The sequence below is a fragment of the Ambystoma mexicanum genome, chromosome 2p, assembly GCF_040938575.1.
Source record: "Ambystoma mexicanum isolate Mex_15411 chromosome 2p, UKY_AmexF1_1, whole genome shotgun sequence".
NCBI classification, from domain to species: Eukaryota; Metazoa; Chordata; class Amphibia; order Caudata; family Ambystomatidae; genus Ambystoma; species Ambystoma mexicanum.
Window position 1 is genome coordinate 1157052616 of NC_090923.1, and position 22177 is coordinate 1157074792.

Consider the following 22177-nt stretch of genomic DNA (forward strand, 5'->3'; position numbering starts at 1 on the left):
TGCAAGAGAAGAGCCTCACTGAAGTAAAAGGAAGTGCAGAAACCTGGCACAAGAAAGACCTGTTGAGAAAGCAACGGTGCAGGAGGGACATGGAACCATTGGACAAATAACAAGCTACATTACTGAAGAGGATCTAGACAGAGGAAGTGGGATGAAGCGTAAATTAGGAATTAGAGAGAAGAGAAAAGGTATTCAAAATTAACAAGTAAGTAGTTCTCAAGCACATACACAGTCCGGTGGTCAGACAAAGCTGATGGCAAGCTCAGCGAAGGGCAATGAGGCATTTCCCATAGCAAACCCTCCCTCTGCAAGCCACACGGGTGAGTCTGTCATCATTCAGTGAGATGAAGTGAAGTGAGGCCAGGATCACGTGGCTTCTGTGGGGCTTATCCACACAGTTGCTGTCTGAAGGAGGCGTGCAGGAGCCAGGAAAAGCCAAGCCTCAGTGCGTGGGCACCGCAGCAGCATTGATGAAGATAGACAGAAAATAGAAAGGTTTCTGTGGAACGAGTGGGGATAAAAAAGGATTAACCCATGAGAAGCATGCCGCACTTTATGTTATTGTACCCAGCTTACACTTCATATCTCTCTCCAATTTTTAGAGTTTTTAATATTAGAAATCTGAAGGCGGCTCTGTCGACATGTTTAAGCTCGACAATCAACTAATCCTGTGGGGTACATCGCATTATATTAAGAAACCTTCATTCCTCAGAAAGAAAAGGATTTAACTGGAACCATTTTATTTAACATTTTTAAATATCAATTATTTAAATTATGCATCGTATTTTTATGTCCGATAAATTGGAATGTAACAGTTACTGTAATTAAATGTATAGTGATTATTTTGTTTGTGTGATTGTGCGATCTTTTAAATATCAAAATAAATAAATCTTTGACGTGATGAACCCATTCTTTCAAACAGGTTCTCATCCTATTGAATGTATGTCTGTAGAGTGCCACACTTTTCTTTCTCTTACCCTTGCTTGTCTCTCCGATCTTCAATCCACAAGTGTGTTATTCAACCCATGTCATTTTGGCTCCTCGACCTTTCGGCTTGTCCCAGTCCTTAAAAATCTCCTTGCAAGCCCCTCTCTATCACTCCTTTCTGATGACACTTTACAGTATAGTCCTGCTTGCTCTGGACTCAGCTTCACATGCCTGTTTTGCTTCTGGCTACTATGCCTGTGTCTAGTCCTGTTTTTATTTGTATTACAAACACACTTTCTTCTAGATGGCGCCAGTCACTGGCGATTTTCAATACATAGTAGCTGCTGAGATTTTTGTACAATGTTGTCACTGTGTTCAGCTGACTGTTGAAAGGCATATATACATAAATTACATTGCAAAAAAATGCAATCCAGCTGTCTATGCCATTTGAGTGGAGCATTAAAGAATCAGACACAGCCATCGGTTTACCACCGGTTTAATGACAAAGTCTGGTAAAAATATACATCATCTATGGTAAGAAATAATTTAGCAATATCTGCGAGAAACACAGAATGTCGTCTGCATCCAGAATGGAGATTAGAAAAAGTATTGAGAGGGGTTGGCCTAGGAAAGACAGAGTAAGGGAATGAGAGTGCAAGTAAGTAGTATAGAGAGAAGGGAAACAACAGGAGAAAAGAGGACAGAGACGGCGGGAGAGAGAGGATACAGGGTAGACGCAGAGGCAGACTATGCACCATATAAGTCATTTACATTTCAAACAGGCCACACAATTACTAAAGGATCAGTACGGCCGGGGGAAATGTCATTAAAATCCCAATCTTGCAGGCCAGGGTGAAGGAGTCAATTACATGTTAGATTTGCAGGTTGAAGAGTTGTAGGAAATGTCAGCCATAGGCCATTTTTACATGACTGAATAGATGAAATGTGCAGGCTGTAACTTCCAGAAGTGCATTAGGGCTTGAAAAGTTGTGAAAGTGTGTTTGATTCGACTCAACTCTGTCAGACTTTCATTAGCACAGGTCCTTTGGGATCTCAGAGTTCTCCATAGTTTGTATCTGTAATAGAAATCCAATATAGAGAAGTGATAGAGACAGCAGATTAAGGCGCAGGCAATGGTGAGAGAAAGCGTTGTGTGGGAGCAAGAGAGTAGAAATCAAACAGAAGAAAGTGGGAACCTAGAGTAGGAAGGAGAGAATAATGGAAGAACAGAGGGTCATATTTTTCTCAGTGATGTTAGAACTCCTTTCTCACCAGTGGGCCTCACCCTTTTCCCTCTCGCCTGCTTCCAAGTCCCATAGGCCGCCCGAAAAACTCACATCTGTCAGCTGCTGACAGACCAGGCCATCATCCTTCTGCAGAGTGTAGGTGAGACGCTCATGGCTGGGCACCAGCCAGGGACCTGGCTCCACTGAGGGCCGCAGTCGAGGGCCCAGAAGGCTGCTGGAACCGCCAAATCGGCCATTCCCTGTTGCTCTGTCCCAATGAGGCGAAAGGGACTTGGACTCTCTGGGGGGCTGACGTTGTGGGTCCTTGTTGTCTTCCAATGATACTGCAGTTGTAAGCTTCTCTCCCTTCACCCCTGATCTGCGACCCCGTGGCCGTCCCTCTCGTGCCGCAACTTGCTCTCCTCTGCCCCCTTTGTGGTTACTTAGCTTTGCCACTATACTCACTCCTGGGTCTGCAATGCTCTGTGGATCCTCGCTAAGCATTCTTGCAGTGCCACGTGGCTCTCTTTTGGTGTTGGTTGTGCTTTCCTTGGTTGAGTTCATATCATGGGCCATTGCATGGCCACTAGGTACTCCTGCCACCTCAGGAGGTGGTTGTTCACACTGTGGCTCCGGCACTGAGTTATATTCCTTCTGCGACAGTCGGCTTTTTCTCTCTGTTAGCAATTCAGAGTTGGGGCTTCTTGAACCATGAGTATCTGGTGGAACAAGGGGAGAACATTAAGAAGAGAACAAAAAGTGACAGGCAGCGTCACTGAAAACAGACATTTACCCTTCACAAGAGCCTAAGACTACATCTCCATAAACTGCCTTCCAGATCAATTCCAACCTTAGCACCCACTCCAATATGAACAGCCATTTAAACTTCAACAACCACTCCAGCAGCAGAACTCCCCAACACCAATGTTGTAAGGGGCATAGCTTGTGTGACAAGGTCAATAAACTGAGCATGACAAGAGAGGATAGGGATCCCTCTCTGCCTGGGGTGGGAGGCCTACAGGGGTGGACGCCAGAGCTAGTCCTACCCCAGAGGAGGCACGTGGTAGTTATAAGGGCACCAATGTCTGTTCTCGCCCTGCATGTATCTAAATAATACCACTGTGGATCAGCCCATACCTCTTAAACAAAATGCTGGCTTTTGTCTTTCTTTTCCTTTCAGGCAATAACAAAATACAGCAGAGGACCGGGCAGATAGCCAGCAAGATAAAAGGCCACCAGAGACTCCAGGCATACTACTCTAAATGTCATATATCTCCAACCAGCGGGAAGAGAGGGAGAGACACTAAGTGGAGCAGCAGAGAGCCTGCAGAAAGAACGCTGCGTGCCACCAGCGGACTCCAGAACCTGCAACGAAGCTCACCAACATGGACTACTACAAACATGCCGTGGAGCAGCTTCCTTACAAAACCAGGGACATTCCAATACTTACTGTGGGTTTAATTGTAGCCCAGCCCACTAATATGACATGGAACACTTTCCAATCCAGGCCGACATTATCCAGACACGGCGGATTTCGGCAAAATTATTTAACACCAACTGGCTGGGGAAGACGAGCGAGTTTGGCCAGGGGAAGAAGACCAATGGCAGAAGGAAGGGGAGGATAAGGAAGGGACAGGAAACAGTAAAGTGTGGCTTGCTTGAGTGAGGTCAGAGGAGGAGGTGGCAGACCAAGAGACCAGAAAAAGGAAGGGCAGTGGACTGGAGTGTGGAAGCGATTTATAGAGAAGGTGAAATTTTAGTTGGTGGGAGCAAGTGGTACTGTGTTGTGAGGGAGCGTGTAAGGTGGGTGAGTGAGAGCGTTAGGGAAAGAGAAGGGGTGAGTTGAAGGTGACAGAGAGTGAAAGGAGGGTGACTGATTAGATGGTTGAGTGGAGCAGTCGTGGAGTAGAGCGTAGTAGTGAAGTGGAGTTAGGAGAGTAGAAGTGGAGTGGAAAAGGGGGCACAGAGTAGTGAAGTAGAGAAGGGAAAAGAATAGTGGAGGGGAGAGTAACAGGTGAGACTGTAGTAACACCGGAGAGTGGAGCTAGACTGTAAAAAGAGAACAAGAGAGACTCTGGAGGAAGAACCAGTAGAGAAGGTGGGTAGAGTAGGAAGGAGAAAAGTTGCAGAAGAAGGGTAGAACAGTGGTAAGAAATAGGGAGAGGAACATCAAGGTGTGAAAGAAAGGAGACAGATGGGACATGAGTGATTGGAAGACACAAACCCCCACAACCCCTTAGAACAAACAGTGGATGATGTAGGTCCAACCTAGGAAGTTCCAGAGAGCGACTGGATAGATAATGTGATTGCCTTTATGCCCTGCCCGATAGCAAGGAAGAATTTAGATAGAAGGGGCTGAACAGGAATACTGTGTGGTGATTGGCTCATTTGCAAGCCATACCACACAGTATTCCCGTCCACGCCGTGCGTGCCGGCTACTCTGTTCCCGGCGAGGGGCGTGGCAGCTCCTCAGCCAATGAAGAGGCTCGAAACGGGGCAATCCCCGCTCCGAGCCTCCCCATGGCTGGAGGCTTCCTTCGTCCCCCGCCGGGACTCAGGTAAGATTTTTTTTTTCTCCAATCCTTTCCTCCCTCCTCCCTCCCGACCCCACTTACCTTCTATCCCGCGGTCTCCGGCGGGGGACGATGGAAACCTCCAGCCGTGTGGAGACTCGGAGCGGGGCCATCCCCGCTCCAAGCCTCCACACGGCTGGAGGCTTCCATCGTCCCCCGCCGGAGCCCGCGGTATGTTTTTTTTGGGGTTTTTTCTTCCTCGCCATCCCCTCCCTTCCGCCCTCCCGACCCCACTTACCTTCTTTTTTCTTCTGGTTTTGGAAGCAAACCGATGGCCGCCATGGAAAGGAAAAACTGACTATGTTTTCCCTTTCCATGGCGGCGGCCATTTTTTTAGCATTTTTTTTTCCCTGTTCCGAAACGTGTTTCGGAACAGAAAAAAATGCCATTAGCACCCCGATCCAACGGGCCGGGGTACTAATGGCAATAAAACCCTCGGCGGCGGGTCAATAACGCTGCAGGTAATGCACGGGGGCTTCGTTAACTACCTGGGGCGGTATTGGCCCGCCGCCTCGGGTCTTATTGCCACAGTATTGACTTGCTTTTTATTAGTTTGTTATTCCAAAGCGCTTGTTTCCACTTGTTCCACTTCACTTATTACTTTACTGTAGTTGAGGCTCCTGGACTTAGCCAGCGCGCGTATTCGGAGCACTCCGGGGCCACTAGCTAACAGTGAACTCACCGGGTCTGGCCTCCGCATCCATTCGCCTTGATGCTTCGGTCCTCTGCTTCTCCTTCCCCACACGGTCCGGGAATCTCTTCTCCATGGTCCTCTTCTGCTCATGTCTACCGTCTGCAGGGCTCTCCTGGCTCCAACAACACGTCGGACCTCGGCAGGCCAACGGTATTGCAAAACAAGGGGGAACGTTTCCAAAAGGTGCACTTTCCGCTGCGCGACCTCTAGAGCTGCGTTCCTCAGAGGGAGAGTCATCTCTCCCGACGCTTCCCACTGCGCCAGCCTTGCAATTACAGTCTGGAGCAATTTGGACCCTCTTAGGACTGGCATCGACCTCACATGCCACTTTGGTCCCGGCGTCTCTGCTCCCACCCGACCTGTGCTGCTGCTGCGACGTGGAGGTATGACAACTACTCCACCTTGTAATGTTACTCCTTCCCATGGCCTGCACCTGAGGTGGCTTTTTATGCCTCCCCGTCCTCCTCAGGTCTGGGTCATTATTCCTGATTGACTACAACCTGCAGTCTTGTGCCTCTGCAGTCCTTTTCTTCATCCGAGTACTTTGGGATTAATGGGAGTTGTAGTCCATAATATTAAATTCAGTTTTCTTCATGAAAGTTTTATTATCACGTTCACTTTTCATCTTATACCTATTCCCCAAAGTGTTATGAGGATTCCAAATATTATTTGACTTTACAGAAGAGTATGATTTTTCTGTGGCAATAAGGCCCTCGGCGGCGGGCCAATAATGCCGCAGGTAATGCACGGGGGCTTCGTTAACTACCTGGGGCGGTATTGGCCCGCCGCCTCGGGTCTTATTGCCACAGTATTGACTTGCTTTCTATTAGTTTGTTATTCCAAACCGTTAGTTTCCACTTGTTCCACTTCACTTATTACTTTACTGTAGTTGAGGCTCCTGGACTTAGCCAGCGCGTGTATTCGGAGCACTCCGGGGCCACTAGCTAACAGTGAACTCACCGGGTCAGGCGTCCGCATCCATTCGCCTTGCTGCTTCGGTCCTCTGCTTCACCTTCCCCACACAGTCCAGGAATCTCTTCTCCATGGTCCTCTTCTGCTCATGTCTACCGTCTGCAGGGCTCTCCTGGCTCCAACAACACGTCGGACCTCGGCAGGCCAACGGTATTGCAAAACAAGGGGGAACGTTTCCAAAAGGTGCACTTTCCGCTGCGCGACCTCTAGAGCTGCGTTCCTCAGAGGGAGAGTCATCTCTCCCGACGCTTCCCACTGCGCCAGCCTTGCAATTACAGTCTGGAGCAATTTGGACCCTCTTAGGACTGGCATCAACCTCACATGCCACTTTGGTCTGGCGTCTCTGCTCCCACCCGACCTGTGCTGCTGCTGCGACATGGAGGTATGAAAACTACTCCACCTTGTACTGTTACTCCTTCCCCGGGCCTGCACCTGAGGTGGCTTTTTATGCCTCCCCGTCCTCCTCAGGTCTGGGTCATTATTCCTGATTGGCTACAACCTGCAGCCTTGTGCCTCTGCAGTCCTTTTCTTCATCCGAATACTTTGGGATTAATGGGAGTTGTAGTCCATAATATTAAATTCAGTTTTCTTCATGAAAGTTTTATTATCACCTTCACTTTTCATCTTATACCTATTCCCCAAAGTGTTATGAGGATTCCAAATATTATTTGACTTTACAGAAGAGTATGATTTTTCAGGAATTAGATTGGTAACGTTTAAAGACTTTCTTCCTTATTTCTCTGGGACACATAGGGACTTTTATGCTTATAAATGTCAGTGATTTTAAGAGGGTTTTTCCTGACTTTCAGAATATAACTACATATTCCAGCATTACAGACATTCCCTTCCTTGAGGAAGACAAATACTGCAGCCCATCCTGCGAAGTCCTCTTATTTCCCAGGGGCCCTTCTATGCCCAGGTGATCCTCCCGGCTAACATTGCCCCCAGGGAGGAGACTTTAAGTAGAGATTTTGTGAGGACTCACCACAGGACCAACTGCAGAAAGGGCTGATCACAAGGATACAACCTAGATAGACGAGCGGGTTTGAGAAGGGAAACATGGAATACAGGATGTATTCTATAGTGGGAAGTCAAGACCAATTCTATTGCAACATGATTGATAACATGAGAAATAGAAAAAGGCCAAATATTCCTGGGTATCTTGATGTGCTCCATGGATAACCATACTGAATCATGGGGTTTGTACAAGGGAGCAGCTTGTCTCTTTTTGTCTGCATGTCGGGGAGCGTATTCCTGAGCGATCAGCACATGGTTTTTAATGGTCTGTAATCATGTCATGATAAGATGTACATGTTCTTTGACTGATGGAACCTTATGGTAAAAAGAAGTCAACATTGGAATTGACATGGCATGATATCCATATGAAGCATGAAAAGGCGTGTCTCCTATAGAGGTGTGATAGGAGTCGTTATAGGCATAATCAGCTAATGGTAAGAGAGTTGTCCAGTTTTCCTCGTTTTCCATAACATAACATCAACGGTATTAAGTTTTGGTTGGCTTGTTCTCTTTGTCCATCCATTTGGGGATGGTAGGCTGAGGGGTATTTATGATGAATGCCTAAATGTTTACAGGTTTCTTTCCAAAATGCAGTGACGAATTGCATTCCTCGATCCGTAATCAAGGTCGAGGGAGTCCATGAAACCTGAAAATGTGATGAATATAGCAACAAGAAAAAACAGAAGCTGATGGAACCATTTTCATAGCAATAAAATGTGCCATCTTGGTGAATGTGTCCACTGCAGTTAAAATAATTGTGCTACAATTATGTGGAAGGAGATCTGTGATGAAGTCCGGCGAACAAGATTTCCAGAGACTAGTAGGAATGGGAAGAGCTCGTAAAAGGCTGATGGGATGTTGTTGAAGGGGTTTAGCACAAGCACAGACTCCACATCCATTGATGTAATCAGTAGTGTCTTCTCTCATGGTTTTCCACCATGCAAATCATCATATTTATTCGAGGGTCTTCCTTATTCCAAAAGGCCCGCTATGGGTAAATCATGACACCATGATAAGAGAGTTCTCTGACTCTCTCGCGTGGGTAACCATTTTTTGTTGTTTTGCAAGAATAAACCTTGGTTTTCTTGATTTCATGGATCTTCCTTAAGGAAAGTAGAAATGTCTTGATGGGTATATATTTCTTCACAGGTTTTTTCATATGATAATAGTGAAGTTTGGAGAACAACGAGGATCTTTTCTGCATTACTAAAGGGTCCTCCCGGGTGGCGCTGTTGCGCAACCAAATGGAGTAGGCTGCTTTTCGCCTTGCTATGCCCCGGCAGGCCGTTGGCAGGGCCATATCAAGCCTCCAGACTGCAAACTACCATGGCTTGGAGCGAGGAGAAGTGCAAGAAGAGCAGGGGCGTGTGCGTCCCCCAGGAAGTGCGCGGCAGCCAAAGTGCCGGGGAAAAATCCCAGCCGGATAACAAGCGGCTGCAGCGGGTGAAATGGCAGCCGAGATCAGTGGCTGAAGAGGAAGAGAGCCGCACCGGCAGTCACCGTGGAGGAGGAGGGTCGAGCCCGGTCCCCAGGGCCTAATCGCCCCCTCCCTCACACTGAGCAATAATGGAGTGGGCCTGAGTGGCGGGCTGCCCGAGTGCAAAATAGGACCGAGAGCTTAGTGGGTCCTCCGCCAGCAGATGACAGAGGAGACTTCCTGGGAATTGCAAGGAGCGATACAGAGGTTAGACACGCAATAAAGCTCGGTGGCCCCGACCTACCAGCGCACTTGCACAGCAGCGGGGAAGAAGGGGAGCCACACGCAATAGCATTGCCGGAAAGTGCTGGATGGGCCTTCCCCTCAACACAGACCAGCGGGCCCAATAGAGGCGGAGTGCCGAGCGACATCGGGTGCAAGCCAGAGAAGTGGGGAAGAGGCAGTCAGAGGAGCCCACCCCCCCCACCGCCAGACGGGCAAACGGAGTGGTCCAGTGAGAGCCGGTGTCTCGGCTAATGAACATAAACAAACTTTGCCTAACTACATGCCACAAAAATTGGGATGCAATCAGTTAAACGAACAGAGAATGTGGCCACAATCACGGCAAAGCTTCTGTATTTAACTATACTGCAAAACTTTAATGAACCGTCTGTTCCAGATTCCAGCCTCCTACTGGAAGACACAAAAAACTTGTTACACTCCCAACGAGCGAAAGGCCCTAAACATGAAATAGCAACAAATACTAGACACGCACTGCCAGCATCAGGCCCACCTAGTGGTGGAAGAAGGAGGGCCCCCTGGAATATAGATGGCAAGGACATACCAGAGGGAATTTTTTTTTTATTTTTTTTTTTTTATTTGTGTATGGTTTTATTAAACCTTTACAAAAAGCACTAACACATAGAATAAATACACAATTACATATTTAGGATATTGCAAAAGCTTTGAAATTATTTAACAGCGGAGGAATCAGAGAATCATCATAAAATTGTAAGAACAAACGAAATAGCAGCAGATTAACCTATATCTTTAACCTATATCTTGAGACAGCATGGTAACAACAGGCATATCTATTCAAGATGGAGGTTACGAATAAAACTGGATAAGGCCAGACCCTCCCTACTTGTTCCAATACACAGACAGCGTTGCCATACTAGGTCAATCGGGAGACCTAGAAATTGTAATTTCAAGGCATTCAAACAAGAGTCTCTCAGGACGTTGAGATGAGTACAAAACAGAATGAGGTGTTTAGCCGTTTCAGGGACTAAGTAGCAGAATCTACAAAGACTGTTAGCCGCTGTAATCTGTTTCCACCTCAGTTTAGTATCCAGAGTAGGTAGAATATTCCACCGCAATCTGAGTAGTGTTTGTCTGTGTTCCCGATTTGGGAAGATCTTAAGAATTGAAGAAAGAGTTCCTCTTTTTTTATGTTCATGAGCCAAGTGTGACATGGAAGTATATGCATGAAAAGCATCCACAGTCCGGCACCAATCAAAGTCCCACAACTTCATTTTAGTTTTAGTGGGATTACTGATTAGTTGCTCTAGATCAGAACTGATATTGGCCAAAATATCTTCGCAGAGCATAGCAAATTTAGATAGGAATCCAGATCGGTGAATGTTATTGCCAACCAATTCATATAGCGTGTTGGCAGTAGGGGCCTTAAGTTTAGCATAAAGCAGAAGCTTCCTCCAATCAACTCGTGCTGTTAAAGAGATATAGCCTAGCTCGAAGCGAATCGCAGCCAAGGGTACTGCATTGGGGATGAGTAAGACCCGTCTCCATATGTCCCCTTCAATAGCATCCAATTTGGCAATGGTTAACCGAGTGCCAAACTCTAGGCCATAAATCAATTTCGGTGCGATTTTCCCCTCGAAAAAGAGTAAAGCAGGTCTAATGGAAAATCGGCCATATTTACGGTCAATTTTAAGGACCTGACTGGCCAGTACATTAGCTTTATTCAGGAGAAGAAGGTTCTGCCCTTTTGAACCTCTACTTGCTCCCAGATAATAGCCCAGGTAAGTAAGGCAAGTGGAGCAGGTTACTGTTGCGCCTCCTAACTTCCAGAGGTTTGTTTTCTTCCTGACAACCCCTTTAGATAAGGCAAGGATTTTGGTTTTCGCAGGATTAATATTCAAGCCATTAAGTTGAGCATAGTTGGCGAATACATCCAGCAAACGCTGTAACCCCACCTTAGTTAGATCAAATAAAACAAAATCGTCAGCGTAAGCCAACCAAATAAGCTTCAAAGTGCCAATACTCGGCGCTAATAGCCCCTCTTTCACAAGGTGTTCTGTTACATCTGAAACATATTGATTAAACACCCAAGGGGCTAGCACACAACCCTGTCTAACCCCACGATGAGTACGGACAGCACCTGACATGTCCCCCTTTTTATTTAACCGGATTCGAACAGTAGAATTGTTATATACCCCCTCCAATAGGCTGATTAAGCCCCTTGGCAGACCCCAGGCATAAAGTTTTTGCCATAGCCTGTTTCGGTCAACACAATCAAAGGCTGCCGAGAGATCCACTGAGGCCATAAAAATAGGTCCCCTAGTTGAGCTCCAGGCAGTCTCCTGAATACACTTAACTACCAGTCCATTGATGTTAGTGGAGTGGTTTTTACGGAAGCCCGTTTGAAAGGGGCTCAGGGGATGGCTAGTTTTTTCCCAATCCCTTAAGTGTGAAAGAAGAAAAGCAGAGAAGATTTTACAATCCGCATCTATCAAAGCGATAGGCCGATAGTTTTTGGGATCGGACCTACTACCGCATTTGAAGATCGGGATAACATATGCAGTGGACCAAGAAATAGGACATGTCCCAGTTTGCAAGATATCCCGAAACTCAATACATAAGAGATTGGCCTAAAGATTCGGGTCTGCTTTAAAGGTATTGTTCGTTAACCCATTCGGGCCAGGAGCTCTTGATCTCTTACACCTGCGAATTAACTCCAGGATCGTATCAATCTCTAACGGTGGATCCCATTTAGGATGAGGGACTAATGGATCATAGTCAGTAAAACTGGCCATTGCCGCTAGGGGGCTAGGTGAAAATCTATTTGAGTAAAACTCTAGCCAACCTTGTTCCGCTATCGGATTAAGTTCAGCAATGGCCTGGTTACCATCTTGTCCATTAACGATCTGCCAGAAGGCTCCCACATTTGCCTTCATGATAACCTGTAACATTAATTCCGAGTCCTGTTGTAATAACTGATGTTTAATTGTTTTACAGTAGTTCTTGTGGGCTTGTTTAACCTTCTTAATAAGGAATAGGCGAGTGGACTGGTCGCTTATTGCAGTTTGTAATTTCCTAATATTTTTATTCTTAATAGTTTTTGCTGCTGCCACCTCAGAGTTATATTGATGTGAATGCCTAGTAATTGGAGTTCGGCTTACAGAGCTAGTGCCAATATCATCTACTGCCACTTGTATCAGGGTAGTAACCATTGCAGAATTAAATGTTGCCAATTTCCAGTCAAGAGTAGTCTTGTTAAGCATGTCCCACAGTTTACCATTCAGAGTTTCAATATTTTTAGGGGACCACCGAATAGCAGATCCTGATAAATTTGGAGAGACCCCGATCGGATGGCACAGCCGCCCCTTTGTCAGGCAGATGTTAAAAATTGCTGTTAATATACCATGGTCACTCCAGGAGTTCAGGAAGATTTCAAACTTCGAACATCTTGTAAGAAGATAATCGTCCACAAAGATGTAATCGAGCATGGAGGTGGAAGACCCCCGCCGCCAGGTATAACTAATAGGGTTTGACGAGGGTTGTGAGAGGTCACGCAGAGGTTGTAAACCTAGATTGCCCAATTCAGTGTACCAAGTTTGACTAGCCAGTTTTTTCCTTTTGTCACATCGGTCAAAGGGATACAGCTCACATAATGCCCATGGTGAATAGTCGAATAAACAATCACAGTTCAAATCCCCAGCTAGTAGTACATGTCCTGAGTCATTAGCCAGCACCCACTCCAAAATAATCTGCGAGATTAGAGACACAAACAGCTTAACTTCACCTACCCCTGTGTGCCAATAGATGTTAATAATTAGTAATTTTAGATGGCCAATACTCGAATTAAGAACTACCCCCAGTGCCCCATAGGGAAGACCCAAAAGAGCCTTGCCGGATAGCCCAGAGCAGTTATCTACTGCCACCAGTAAACCACCCGACGGTCTACCCCTCAGATTATATTGGGCCGGCTGATCGAAAATTTGAAAACCATCTAAACAAGGGGCTGAGGTCATCCAAGTCTCTTGAATACATAAAACATTTGCATCTCTCAACAGATGTAGGCACTCCAAATTCGAGAATAGGTGTTGATTGCTTCTGGAGTTCCAAGACTTTATACAAAGGTTCGACTGAGAATCTAAGGTCAGATTTGGGGGGATAAGCCTAAGGCACAAGTTTTTGCCACAGGGTGGAGATGATGGCGGCCCAGTCAACATCTTTGTTTTGTTGATTCAATGAGGTTATTGGTATGGGCAGGGTATCCTGGCCACCTGCATGGGCCCCTATTGGTTTAACTGCTGATTGTGAAAAAGAGGGCCCACTGGTCGACATTTCCCATGCTGAGGCCGCTTCAACTCTGAATCCCAATTCCTTCAGAGAGTCTTTTTGGGTAAGAATCAGTTCTTTAACAAGTGGTGACGCAAGGAGAATCATGCTCATATCCAAAGAGTTACAATCCAGAAAGGCCACTCTATCAATATCCTTAGAGGAAATGAGAGCGAGGGCTGGGATTTCAGAAAAAATAGATAATACATTACAACGATTCAAACAAACAGGCTCTTCCAATTTCAGCAGACTTTGAATCTTTATCCAGTGTAAAGGATTGGGTTTCTTATTATTCGTACATTCTTGGCGTGTTAAAGTGTCCGCTGATAGATTTTGCGAACCCTTCATGGTTATATCAAGGTGTTTGACAGCAGCAGGGGGCAAAGGTCTGGCCTGTGGTTTATATAGGCGATCCACCAGGTTGCGAATCCCAACAGAGATTGTGGGGTGGGTAGAGGCAGGCAGATTGTTAATATCCTAAAAGAATCCCCTCTCCAATCCCAGATCCAAAGGAAGAGCAGGGATCAGGGGCTGATTAGGTATTATATTCGTAGGAGGTTGCAACTGAATGGGACCCCAATTTGCCGGGATTTGATGAGACCTTAAGACCGACGAGCTCTGTGAGTAATTTAGATCGGTAGCTTGAGTCACAACCCGAGACAGAGGAGTTACTTCAAAGGTTGTAAATTTTCCAATACCACACCCCTGATGTAATTTAGTATGATTTACACCATGTGGCATCGCAGGAACCATGGGAAGTTCTTCTCGGATCTTGGAATTGCCAATACCACTAGCTTGAGTCTCGCCAGGAGTCAACAGAGCTGCTTCATAGGTTTTAAATTTACTAGTATCAACTCCAGGTTGTAGTTTGCTGGGGTTTGCAGATTGTGCAGCCATCGGAACCATTAGAGTTTGCTCACTGGACCTAAATTTGCCTGTACCACATCCATGTTGAAGTGGCACCAAAGGGCACAGTTTTAAAATAGGAGAGGCGTATAGGGTTTCACTTATAGGCTGTTTTGAGGGGGCCAAACAGAATTTTGGAGGGTTTCCTGACCACATGTCAGAAACATGAGTAACTGGAGGGTTACAACTATCGGTTTGAGCCATGGAATCAACCAATTTGGTCATTGGAGGCTTAAAGACATTCGTTGATTTACCCTTAGAGAGAGAGGCAGTATTCAAGGAAGTGAAGACCTTTGCAGTGGATTTGGTGAAGAGTAAGTTGGTTTGGTTTGTAGCCAATTTCCGCTTGATATGGCACGTTTTGCGTGGGGCCGTCGTTTTCTTGGGAACTGGGTGCTTAGTAGCACTATCTTGTGTACATTTAAAAACCTGAGTTGGAATCAAGCTTGTTATAGGACTGGGCTCTATCGACTGAGTAGTCGACTGAGTAGGTTTTGTAGTATTCGATAGGTCCTCAACAGTATTGCAGGGCTTAGTTTGTTCAGAAGGAATTTCTTTATTAATGGCATTTACTATAGTAAATGGGGACCAAATAAAGTTAGATTGACCCGGATTGGGAATCGAATTAGGCAAGCTTTGAATAGGGTCGGCCAATATGCCTGTAGAGATGGCAAGAGTACCAAGACCAGCAGAAATTGCTGGTAGATCCTGATCATGAGCAACAGCAATATTAGAAGATTCCACTGGCAAGTTGTTATCCGATATCTCTATAATTTTGGGTATTGACAATGGCTGTTTGACTAGGGGTGGTTAGAGAACTTTCGCCCTGTGGTACTTGCACCGGCCGCCTCTGGGATATCTCGGTGCCGATCCAATCCACTTTGTTATTAAGATCCACTAAGATATCTGTACCAATACAGTCAATTTTCAGATTAAGTTCTGTCATTGCAGTTTTGACAGATTTAAGCTTGGACCAAACATTGTCATATAGCTCAACAAAGGAGCTCAGAACAACGTTTAGGGCTGAGACTGTCGGATGCGTCAATCGAATCCGTTCATCCACGTCTTTTAATGTATGGTGTAATTGTGGAGAATTTACTTGGTTCCGATTGATGGACACAGGGTCTAAGTCCGGATCATAGTCCGCTATGTTGTTTTCAATATCTTCAATAATGTTAGTTAGGGCGGTGGGTGTGTTATCAGCCACTGGCTCTTGAGAAGAGGATCTAGAGATATCCGGAATTCCAGTAGTATTCATCGCTTTATCCGCACACTCAATTATGCTAAGATCAGTGATATTATTATTTCCACCGAAAAAAGCTTGGTTAGACATTGCCGAGTGATCTAGCATAGCGTTGCCTCTAAAAACTTTGGGAAGTTTTATTTCTGTACTGGTTGAGGTTGCTTTTAAGATGTATTTGTCCATGTATGTCTGCCCAAGTACTTGTTGGTATAGTTTAGATTTTCTAGGAGTTTTATGTACTACAATGTCGCCTGCTGCAGAAACACTGGTAGTAACATCTGTAGTCTCAGAGTTATGGATCATAGCTTTATGAGTGGCTAGTGGAAGACTAGATTCCAGGGTGTTTAAAGTAATAGGCTTTATCGAAGTGAGGCTACAAGACATGGCATTATTTGAAGGAAGGGTAGATTCCACCGAAGATGGAACAATACAGAGAGACTTAGAAGTGATTGAGGACACAGTATTAGATAATCTACACTTGGCCATGATGCAGGTAGGGTCAACATGTAAAGCCGGGTCAACTGAAATAGCATCTGATAAAAATAGAGGGCCTTTTTGGCTGCGCAAACCAGATCTCATCATAAGATTAAATAAAATCAGTATTTAAGCACTGAAATAGCGTTGTAGAAACAAATCTTTGCCGCCAACTTCCCCAAAAAATAAAATGTTGTGTTTATCCTTAATCTGGTTAACCTGAGTATGAGTGTGGCCGGATGAAAAATATAGCAGTCAGTATGAGTGTTATTAGTCTGCAGCTCCGCTGTCACTAAGAGCACAAATTTCTATTATTGAAAAATTAAAAATAGTCAAAGACAGTAGCTTTGTAAGTGATATTATGTCGATACCACGAGAGCGGCCAGACAGATTGGTGAGTCTGGAAGTAAAGAAGGCTTACTAATTGAGAATCGCCGTCCACGCCGAACAGCCAAACAGCACCAGCCCTTCTGCCACCAGGGCTTACGCCGCGAGGGTGGCTTCGCGGCAATTTTAAAGTTATTCTGCAAGTCACGTGAGCAGGTCACGTGTTCCTCAGCGGCACCGCCTCCCTGTAGACAGCAAGAGCCCTGTGCTCGCAATGCTGTTAGGAGGGGGGGCTGGCTGGCTGTTGTGGGAGCAGTAGAGGTAAGTAGAACAGCGTCCTGCAGCTCCGACGCACAGTGAAATCAATGCCTTCAATCAACGCCGCTCGGGCGGCTTCGCGGCAATTTTAAAGTTATTCTGCAAGTCACGTGAGCAGGTCACGTGTTCCTCAGCGGCACCGCCTCCCTGTAGACAGCAAGAGCCCTGTGCTCGCAATGCTGTTAGGAGGGGGGGCTGGCTGGCTGTTGTGGGAGCAGTAGAGGTAAGTAGAACAGCGTCCTGCAGCTCCGACGCACAGTGAAATCAATGCCTTCAATCAACGCCGCTCGGGCGGCTTCGCGGCAATTTTAAAGTTATTCTGCAAGTCACGTGAGCAGGTCACGTGTTCCTCAGCGGCACCGCCTCCCTGTAGACAGCAAGAGCCCTGTGCTCGCAATGCTGTTAGGAGGGGGGGCTGGCTGGCTGTTGTGGGAGCAGTAGAGGTAAGTAGAACAGCGTCCTGCAGCTCCGACGCACAGTGAAATCAATGCCTTCAATCAACGCCGCTCGGGCGGCTTCGCGGCAATTTTAAAGTTATTCTGCAAGTCACGTGAGCAGGTCACGTGTTCCTCAGCGGCACCGCCTCCCTGTAGACAGCAAGAGCCCTGTGCTCGCAATGCTGTTAGGAGGGGGGGCTGGCTGGCTGTTGTGGGAGCAGTAGAGGTAAGTAGAACAGCGTCCTGCAGCTCCGACGCACAGTGAAATCAATGCCTTCAATCAACCAGAGGGAATACCTGACCAGCACACACACAGCGTAACCAGGAGCCCATCGGGGGAATTGGACAGGAGGTTCTCTCTACAAGTGGCAGTGACAAGCACTCAGGAAGCTGTGCAAAGAAGGTAGGCCATTGTGGGGGCAGAGGAGAAAGAGAGCAGACACAGATGTGGAGTGGGGGCCAAAACAACGGACGCGTGAGAGCCACACGGCCAGAAAAATACTGGCAGAGAGCCAACGCCAACCGACATGGCCAAAGAAAAGGCCAGGAAGTCTAACTTGCAGACCAAAATGGACACCTACACAGTTGTCCCCATGGGGGCAGTGACCGAAGGGGGGAAAAGCAATGTGTCCGCACAGGAGGAAGGTCAATTGTTCCCCTCACCTCAGGACATCCTCCAGGCGAATCGGGAGTCAAAAGTGGCACTGGAGCTGAAGATGGGCAGTATCAGGGAAGAGGTCACTCTCCTTAGGCAAGAGACGCAATGTGCCTGGGCCAAAAGGATATAGCAGAGCTCAAGAATTGAACAGCGGGCCTGGAATCGAGGGTGGAGGAGGCAGAGGGGCGGACCCACCAAAACAATATTCGTATTGTGGGCCCTCAATGGAACTATACCTGGAGGACTGGCTGAATGGCTGGATGGAGCTGCAAGGGTTGTCGTACTTCTTCTAGGTGGAGAGGGCCCACCGGATCCCTAGCAGAGGGGTTCCGTCTGGAGCGCAACCCAGACAAGTTATTGCCAGGCTGCTTAATTACAGTGACCGAGACACCATTCTCCAGGCAGCTCGAATGATCGGCTCCGTCAAGGTAATCGGAGCTAAGGTGTTGGTGTTCTCTGACTTTACAAGAGCCGTCCAGAAGGCGAGACATTCATGTGATGCAGTAAAGAGGAGGCTGTGTCTTGCGGACTATAAATATGCCATGCTCTTGCCAGCCACTCTGAGAATAGTGGGTCCGAAGAGGATGCAGTTCTTCACTGACCCGACAGAGTCGTGAGACAGGTTGGACAGAGAAGGTCGACCTGCCGGAGGTCCAATGCACAGAGGGGAAGACATCCCCACAGAATAAAAATGCCCCAACTGGTTCAACTGACACAGAAATTCATAGAATTGAAGCAATAGTGGGCTGGGGAAATTTGCTCTGGCAGTGGAAACTGCAAGCATAGGTCCCTGCTGGGCAGGAGCAGGGCCTCAGGCCTGGCACAGCCCTCTCGGTTCATAGTGATAGTTTCGACAGTAAAAGTTTCAACATACATAAGTTCCGACACAAAAGCATTGGGGGAAAAAAGTTTCCAATGCTTTTTTTTTTTAATGGGGAGGTTCCCCCCAACCCCTTGTTTTCTTTTTAAAACAAACTTTTTTTCTTTACACAAAACTAAAATAAAACTTTTTTATTCGAAACTTTGTATTCAGAACTTTTTTATGTCGAAACTATTTTTTCGAAAGTATGACTGGACACCCCCTTGATGTGCACCGAGCGGGACTTCTGCACGTGATGTTCGTTTAAGAGTTTTGTTTCGGGGGGCCGACTGATGGTTCATGTTGGGGGGGAAGCTTAGTGTGGGGGAGGGAAAGAAGCAAAGGGATCAGTTTCGGGGGTTTGTTGGGGAGTGTAGGTACAGCCAGAGGCAGGCAAATGTGAGGGCCGTGACCGGAGGGGGGGGCTCTCAGGGGTCACCATTCAGAATAGCCAGCGTATGGGGGACTTAACAGGGGGATTGAGGGGGACAGAGGCTTCCCAGCTGATTGGCATGTCATGGAACGTCAACAGGCTATAAGACAAAGTCAAAAGGGGGCTAGTCTCCAACTTCCTTACTGCTCATAGAGCAGACATAGTGTTCATGCAAAAAACATATCTACTGGGGTCGAACTGTGCTTTTCTGGGCAGGTCAAAATTGGTAGTGGTGGAACACTTAGGGTTCACACGAAGGTTCAAAGGGGTAGCTATGCTGCTGAGGAAGTCCCTCCCTATGGTTGTAGAGAAGGTTGTGTGGGATGAGGGTGGAAGGTACCTGGTGGTCACGGGGTCATTGCGCAGGGAGTCAGTGTGCTTAGTCTCGACATATGCCCCCCCTTACCAGCCGGCACATATACGTGCGTACAAACCCTGCTGGCAGTCCATGCCGGGGACCTTACGATACTGGGGCCATTACAATCAGGTGATTTCAATCGAGTGGGGCAGGTCATCATACACGGGGGGGCTGGGTAGACACCATATGAGGCTTCACACATTCACAGAAACACTGGGGCTACGGGAGGCCTGGCCAGAGCTGCATCCGGCAACAATGAGGGGTGTTCTTTTTATTCAAATGAACACAACTCTTTCTCGAGAATCGATTACCTCTTAGTACCATCCACTAATTTAAGCAGGGTCCTCAAGGCCACCTTTCTGCCAAGGAGCATTTCAGACCATTCCCCTGTGGTGATCACGGTGGAGGGAAGGGGAAACCGACACGAGGGGCGTTGGAGACTAAATGCATACCAGTTAAACCCCAAAACAGCAGAACGGATTGCTCGGGCATCCAAGGAATATTATACACACAACGAGGGATTTGTGGATAGTCCCTTGGTACTCTTGGAGGCCTATAAGGTGGTGATGCAGGGGGACATCTCTTTGGTGGTCGGGCCCCATAAGTGGGAACGGGATGGGAAAGCGGAGGAAGAGACGGTGGTCTACTTAGAGGCCATTAATTTGCCTTCGGTGGGGGACACAGAGAGGGCAGCCCTGGAGGCAGAACCGACTGAGGAGGAGATACAGCTTGCAACTGGGCAGCTGCAAACAGGCAAGACCCAATGACCAAATGGCTTTCCAGTGGAATTTTGGAAAGCAGCAAGTCAAAAAATCAGGGGGCCATGTTAGGAATGTTCTGACCGGGAGGCTGGACAGCTGCCAGAGGACCTGCGCCAGGCCACTATAGTGGTAATTCATAAGATAGGGAAACCCCCAGAGAGCTGCGGGGCCTACAGGCCCATATCCCTACTTAATGGAGAATCTAAAATGTTGTCTAAAGTGCTAGCCAATAGACACCTGGGAGTTTTGAGTAAACTGAATCATAGCAACCAATGCGGCTTCCGACTGGGAAGGGCAATGAGGATGAACCTCCGCAGAGTGCAGAACGCTTTGGGAATGGTGCATACGCTGGAGGGGCTGCACGACCTGATGGCTTTAGATTCAGAAAAAAGCATTTGACTCTGTCCGGTGGAGGTTTCCTGTGGGCAGTACTACATAAAATGGGCTTCGGCCCGAACTTTCAGAGCTGGGTGAAATTATTGTACACCGGGCCCATGGCTAGAGTTAGGGTGAACATTGTAATATCCTGAGATTTCCCGCTACAAAGGGGAACTAGGCAGGGGTGCCCACTCCCCCCCTACTGTTCCTTATGGCAGTGAAGCCCCTTATGGCCAAGATCTGGTGAGACCCCGGGATTAGAGGATTCCGATGGTCGGCAGAGAGGGAGGACTGGATTTTCCTCTACGCTGATGACATTCTTGTCTATTTGGGGAAGTCCAGGGTATCAAGCCCAGTGGTAATGGTGCTAATACAGGAATGCAGGGACTTCAGCAGCCTACGGATGAATTGGGATGAATCAAAATTGCTGCCAGAGAGGGGGGGCGGGGCCACAGGACTGTCCACTGACAGCGGCTTAGGGGATATCAAGAATACCTGGGGATCCATATGGCCTGTATGAATGCTCCTTCCTCTGGAACAATCTGAACCCGGTACTGGCTAGAGCCAAGACAGACGTCCTTCATTGGAACACCCTCACGGTGTCAATGCCGGCGTGCACTAATTTTGTCAAGATGCTGACTCTCCCAAGGATGCTATACGTCCTCCAGAATATGCCTGTGAAGATCCCAGCCAAAACGTTCTGAATTATTGAGGGTATTCAGAGAGGCGGTATGGGGCAATAAGATGCCAAGAGTGCTACTGTCCAGTCTGGTATGGGAGGGGTGTGGGGGATAGGGCTACCGGACGTCAGGATATACTACTGGGCTTCACAGCTAGTCGCCATGAACAAATAGGTATACGACGACCAGATGGCTTCACATATCCAGGTGGAGAAACATACCATGGGCGACTGACCACTGGCACTTCTGATCTATGGGCACTCATGGAGGGCTGTAATGCCGCCGTCTGGCATCCGCATGACAGAGGCATGGACTGCAGCTCTAGGGGCAATGGGATGGGGGCTGGGGGGTGACATGGGAAGCATATATCTGGGGGGACAAAGACCTCCACGAAGTGAGGAAATTATACTTGCTACCCAGGTGGGCCGCAGCAGGTGAACAACAAGTGAAACATATCATTGAAAACAAACATTTGGTCCACTTCTGCCGCTTGCAGGTTTCCCACGGGCTAGGCGTTAACGAGCAATTCACCTACACGCGGCTACACCATGCCTTGAGTCATGAGAATAGGGAGGCGTGGGACCTCCCCAAGCGATCTCTGCTGGAGGCTAACCTTTTTGGTGGTAAACTGTCGGGGAAAGTGGTTACCACACTTTATCAGCTGATCAACAACTTTGCTGCCATTCCCATTAACAAGCTGAAGGAACACTGGGAGAGGGACTTGGGAGCGATTGATGAGGGGGACTGGGTGGGGGTGTTGGGTTCGGCAAGGGAAGCCAGGGTATCTAGCAAATTAAGGCTGCTTCAGATAAATTCATGCACAGGGTATACTTCACATGGGCCAGGCTCCACAGGATGGGGATGGTGACAGATCCCAATTGTCTTGGGTGCGAGGAGGATGAGGGCACCTTTCTTCATGCTACATGGACTTGCCCTAG

General features: G+C 47.4%; 1 protein-coding gene across 8 annotated transcripts in view; it reads right to left on the reverse strand.

Annotated features, from left to right (window-relative positions):
* Positions 1-1407: 1407 nt before the first annotated feature.
* MAGIX (MAGI family member, X-linked) overlaps positions 1408-22177 on the reverse strand; it is a 916967-nt gene continuing 896197 nt past the window's right edge. For 7 of the 8 annotated variants that reach the window (XM_069645279.1, XM_069645280.1, XM_069645282.1 and 4 more), the window contains one exon: positions 1408-2872. In XM_069645279.1, the coding sequence (XP_069501380.1) occupies positions 2196-2872 (677 nt within the window). In that variant the 3' untranslated portion in view covers positions 1408-2195. The remainder of the gene's footprint in view (positions 2873-22177) is intronic. The other variant, XM_069645283.1, reaches the window with a different exon arrangement.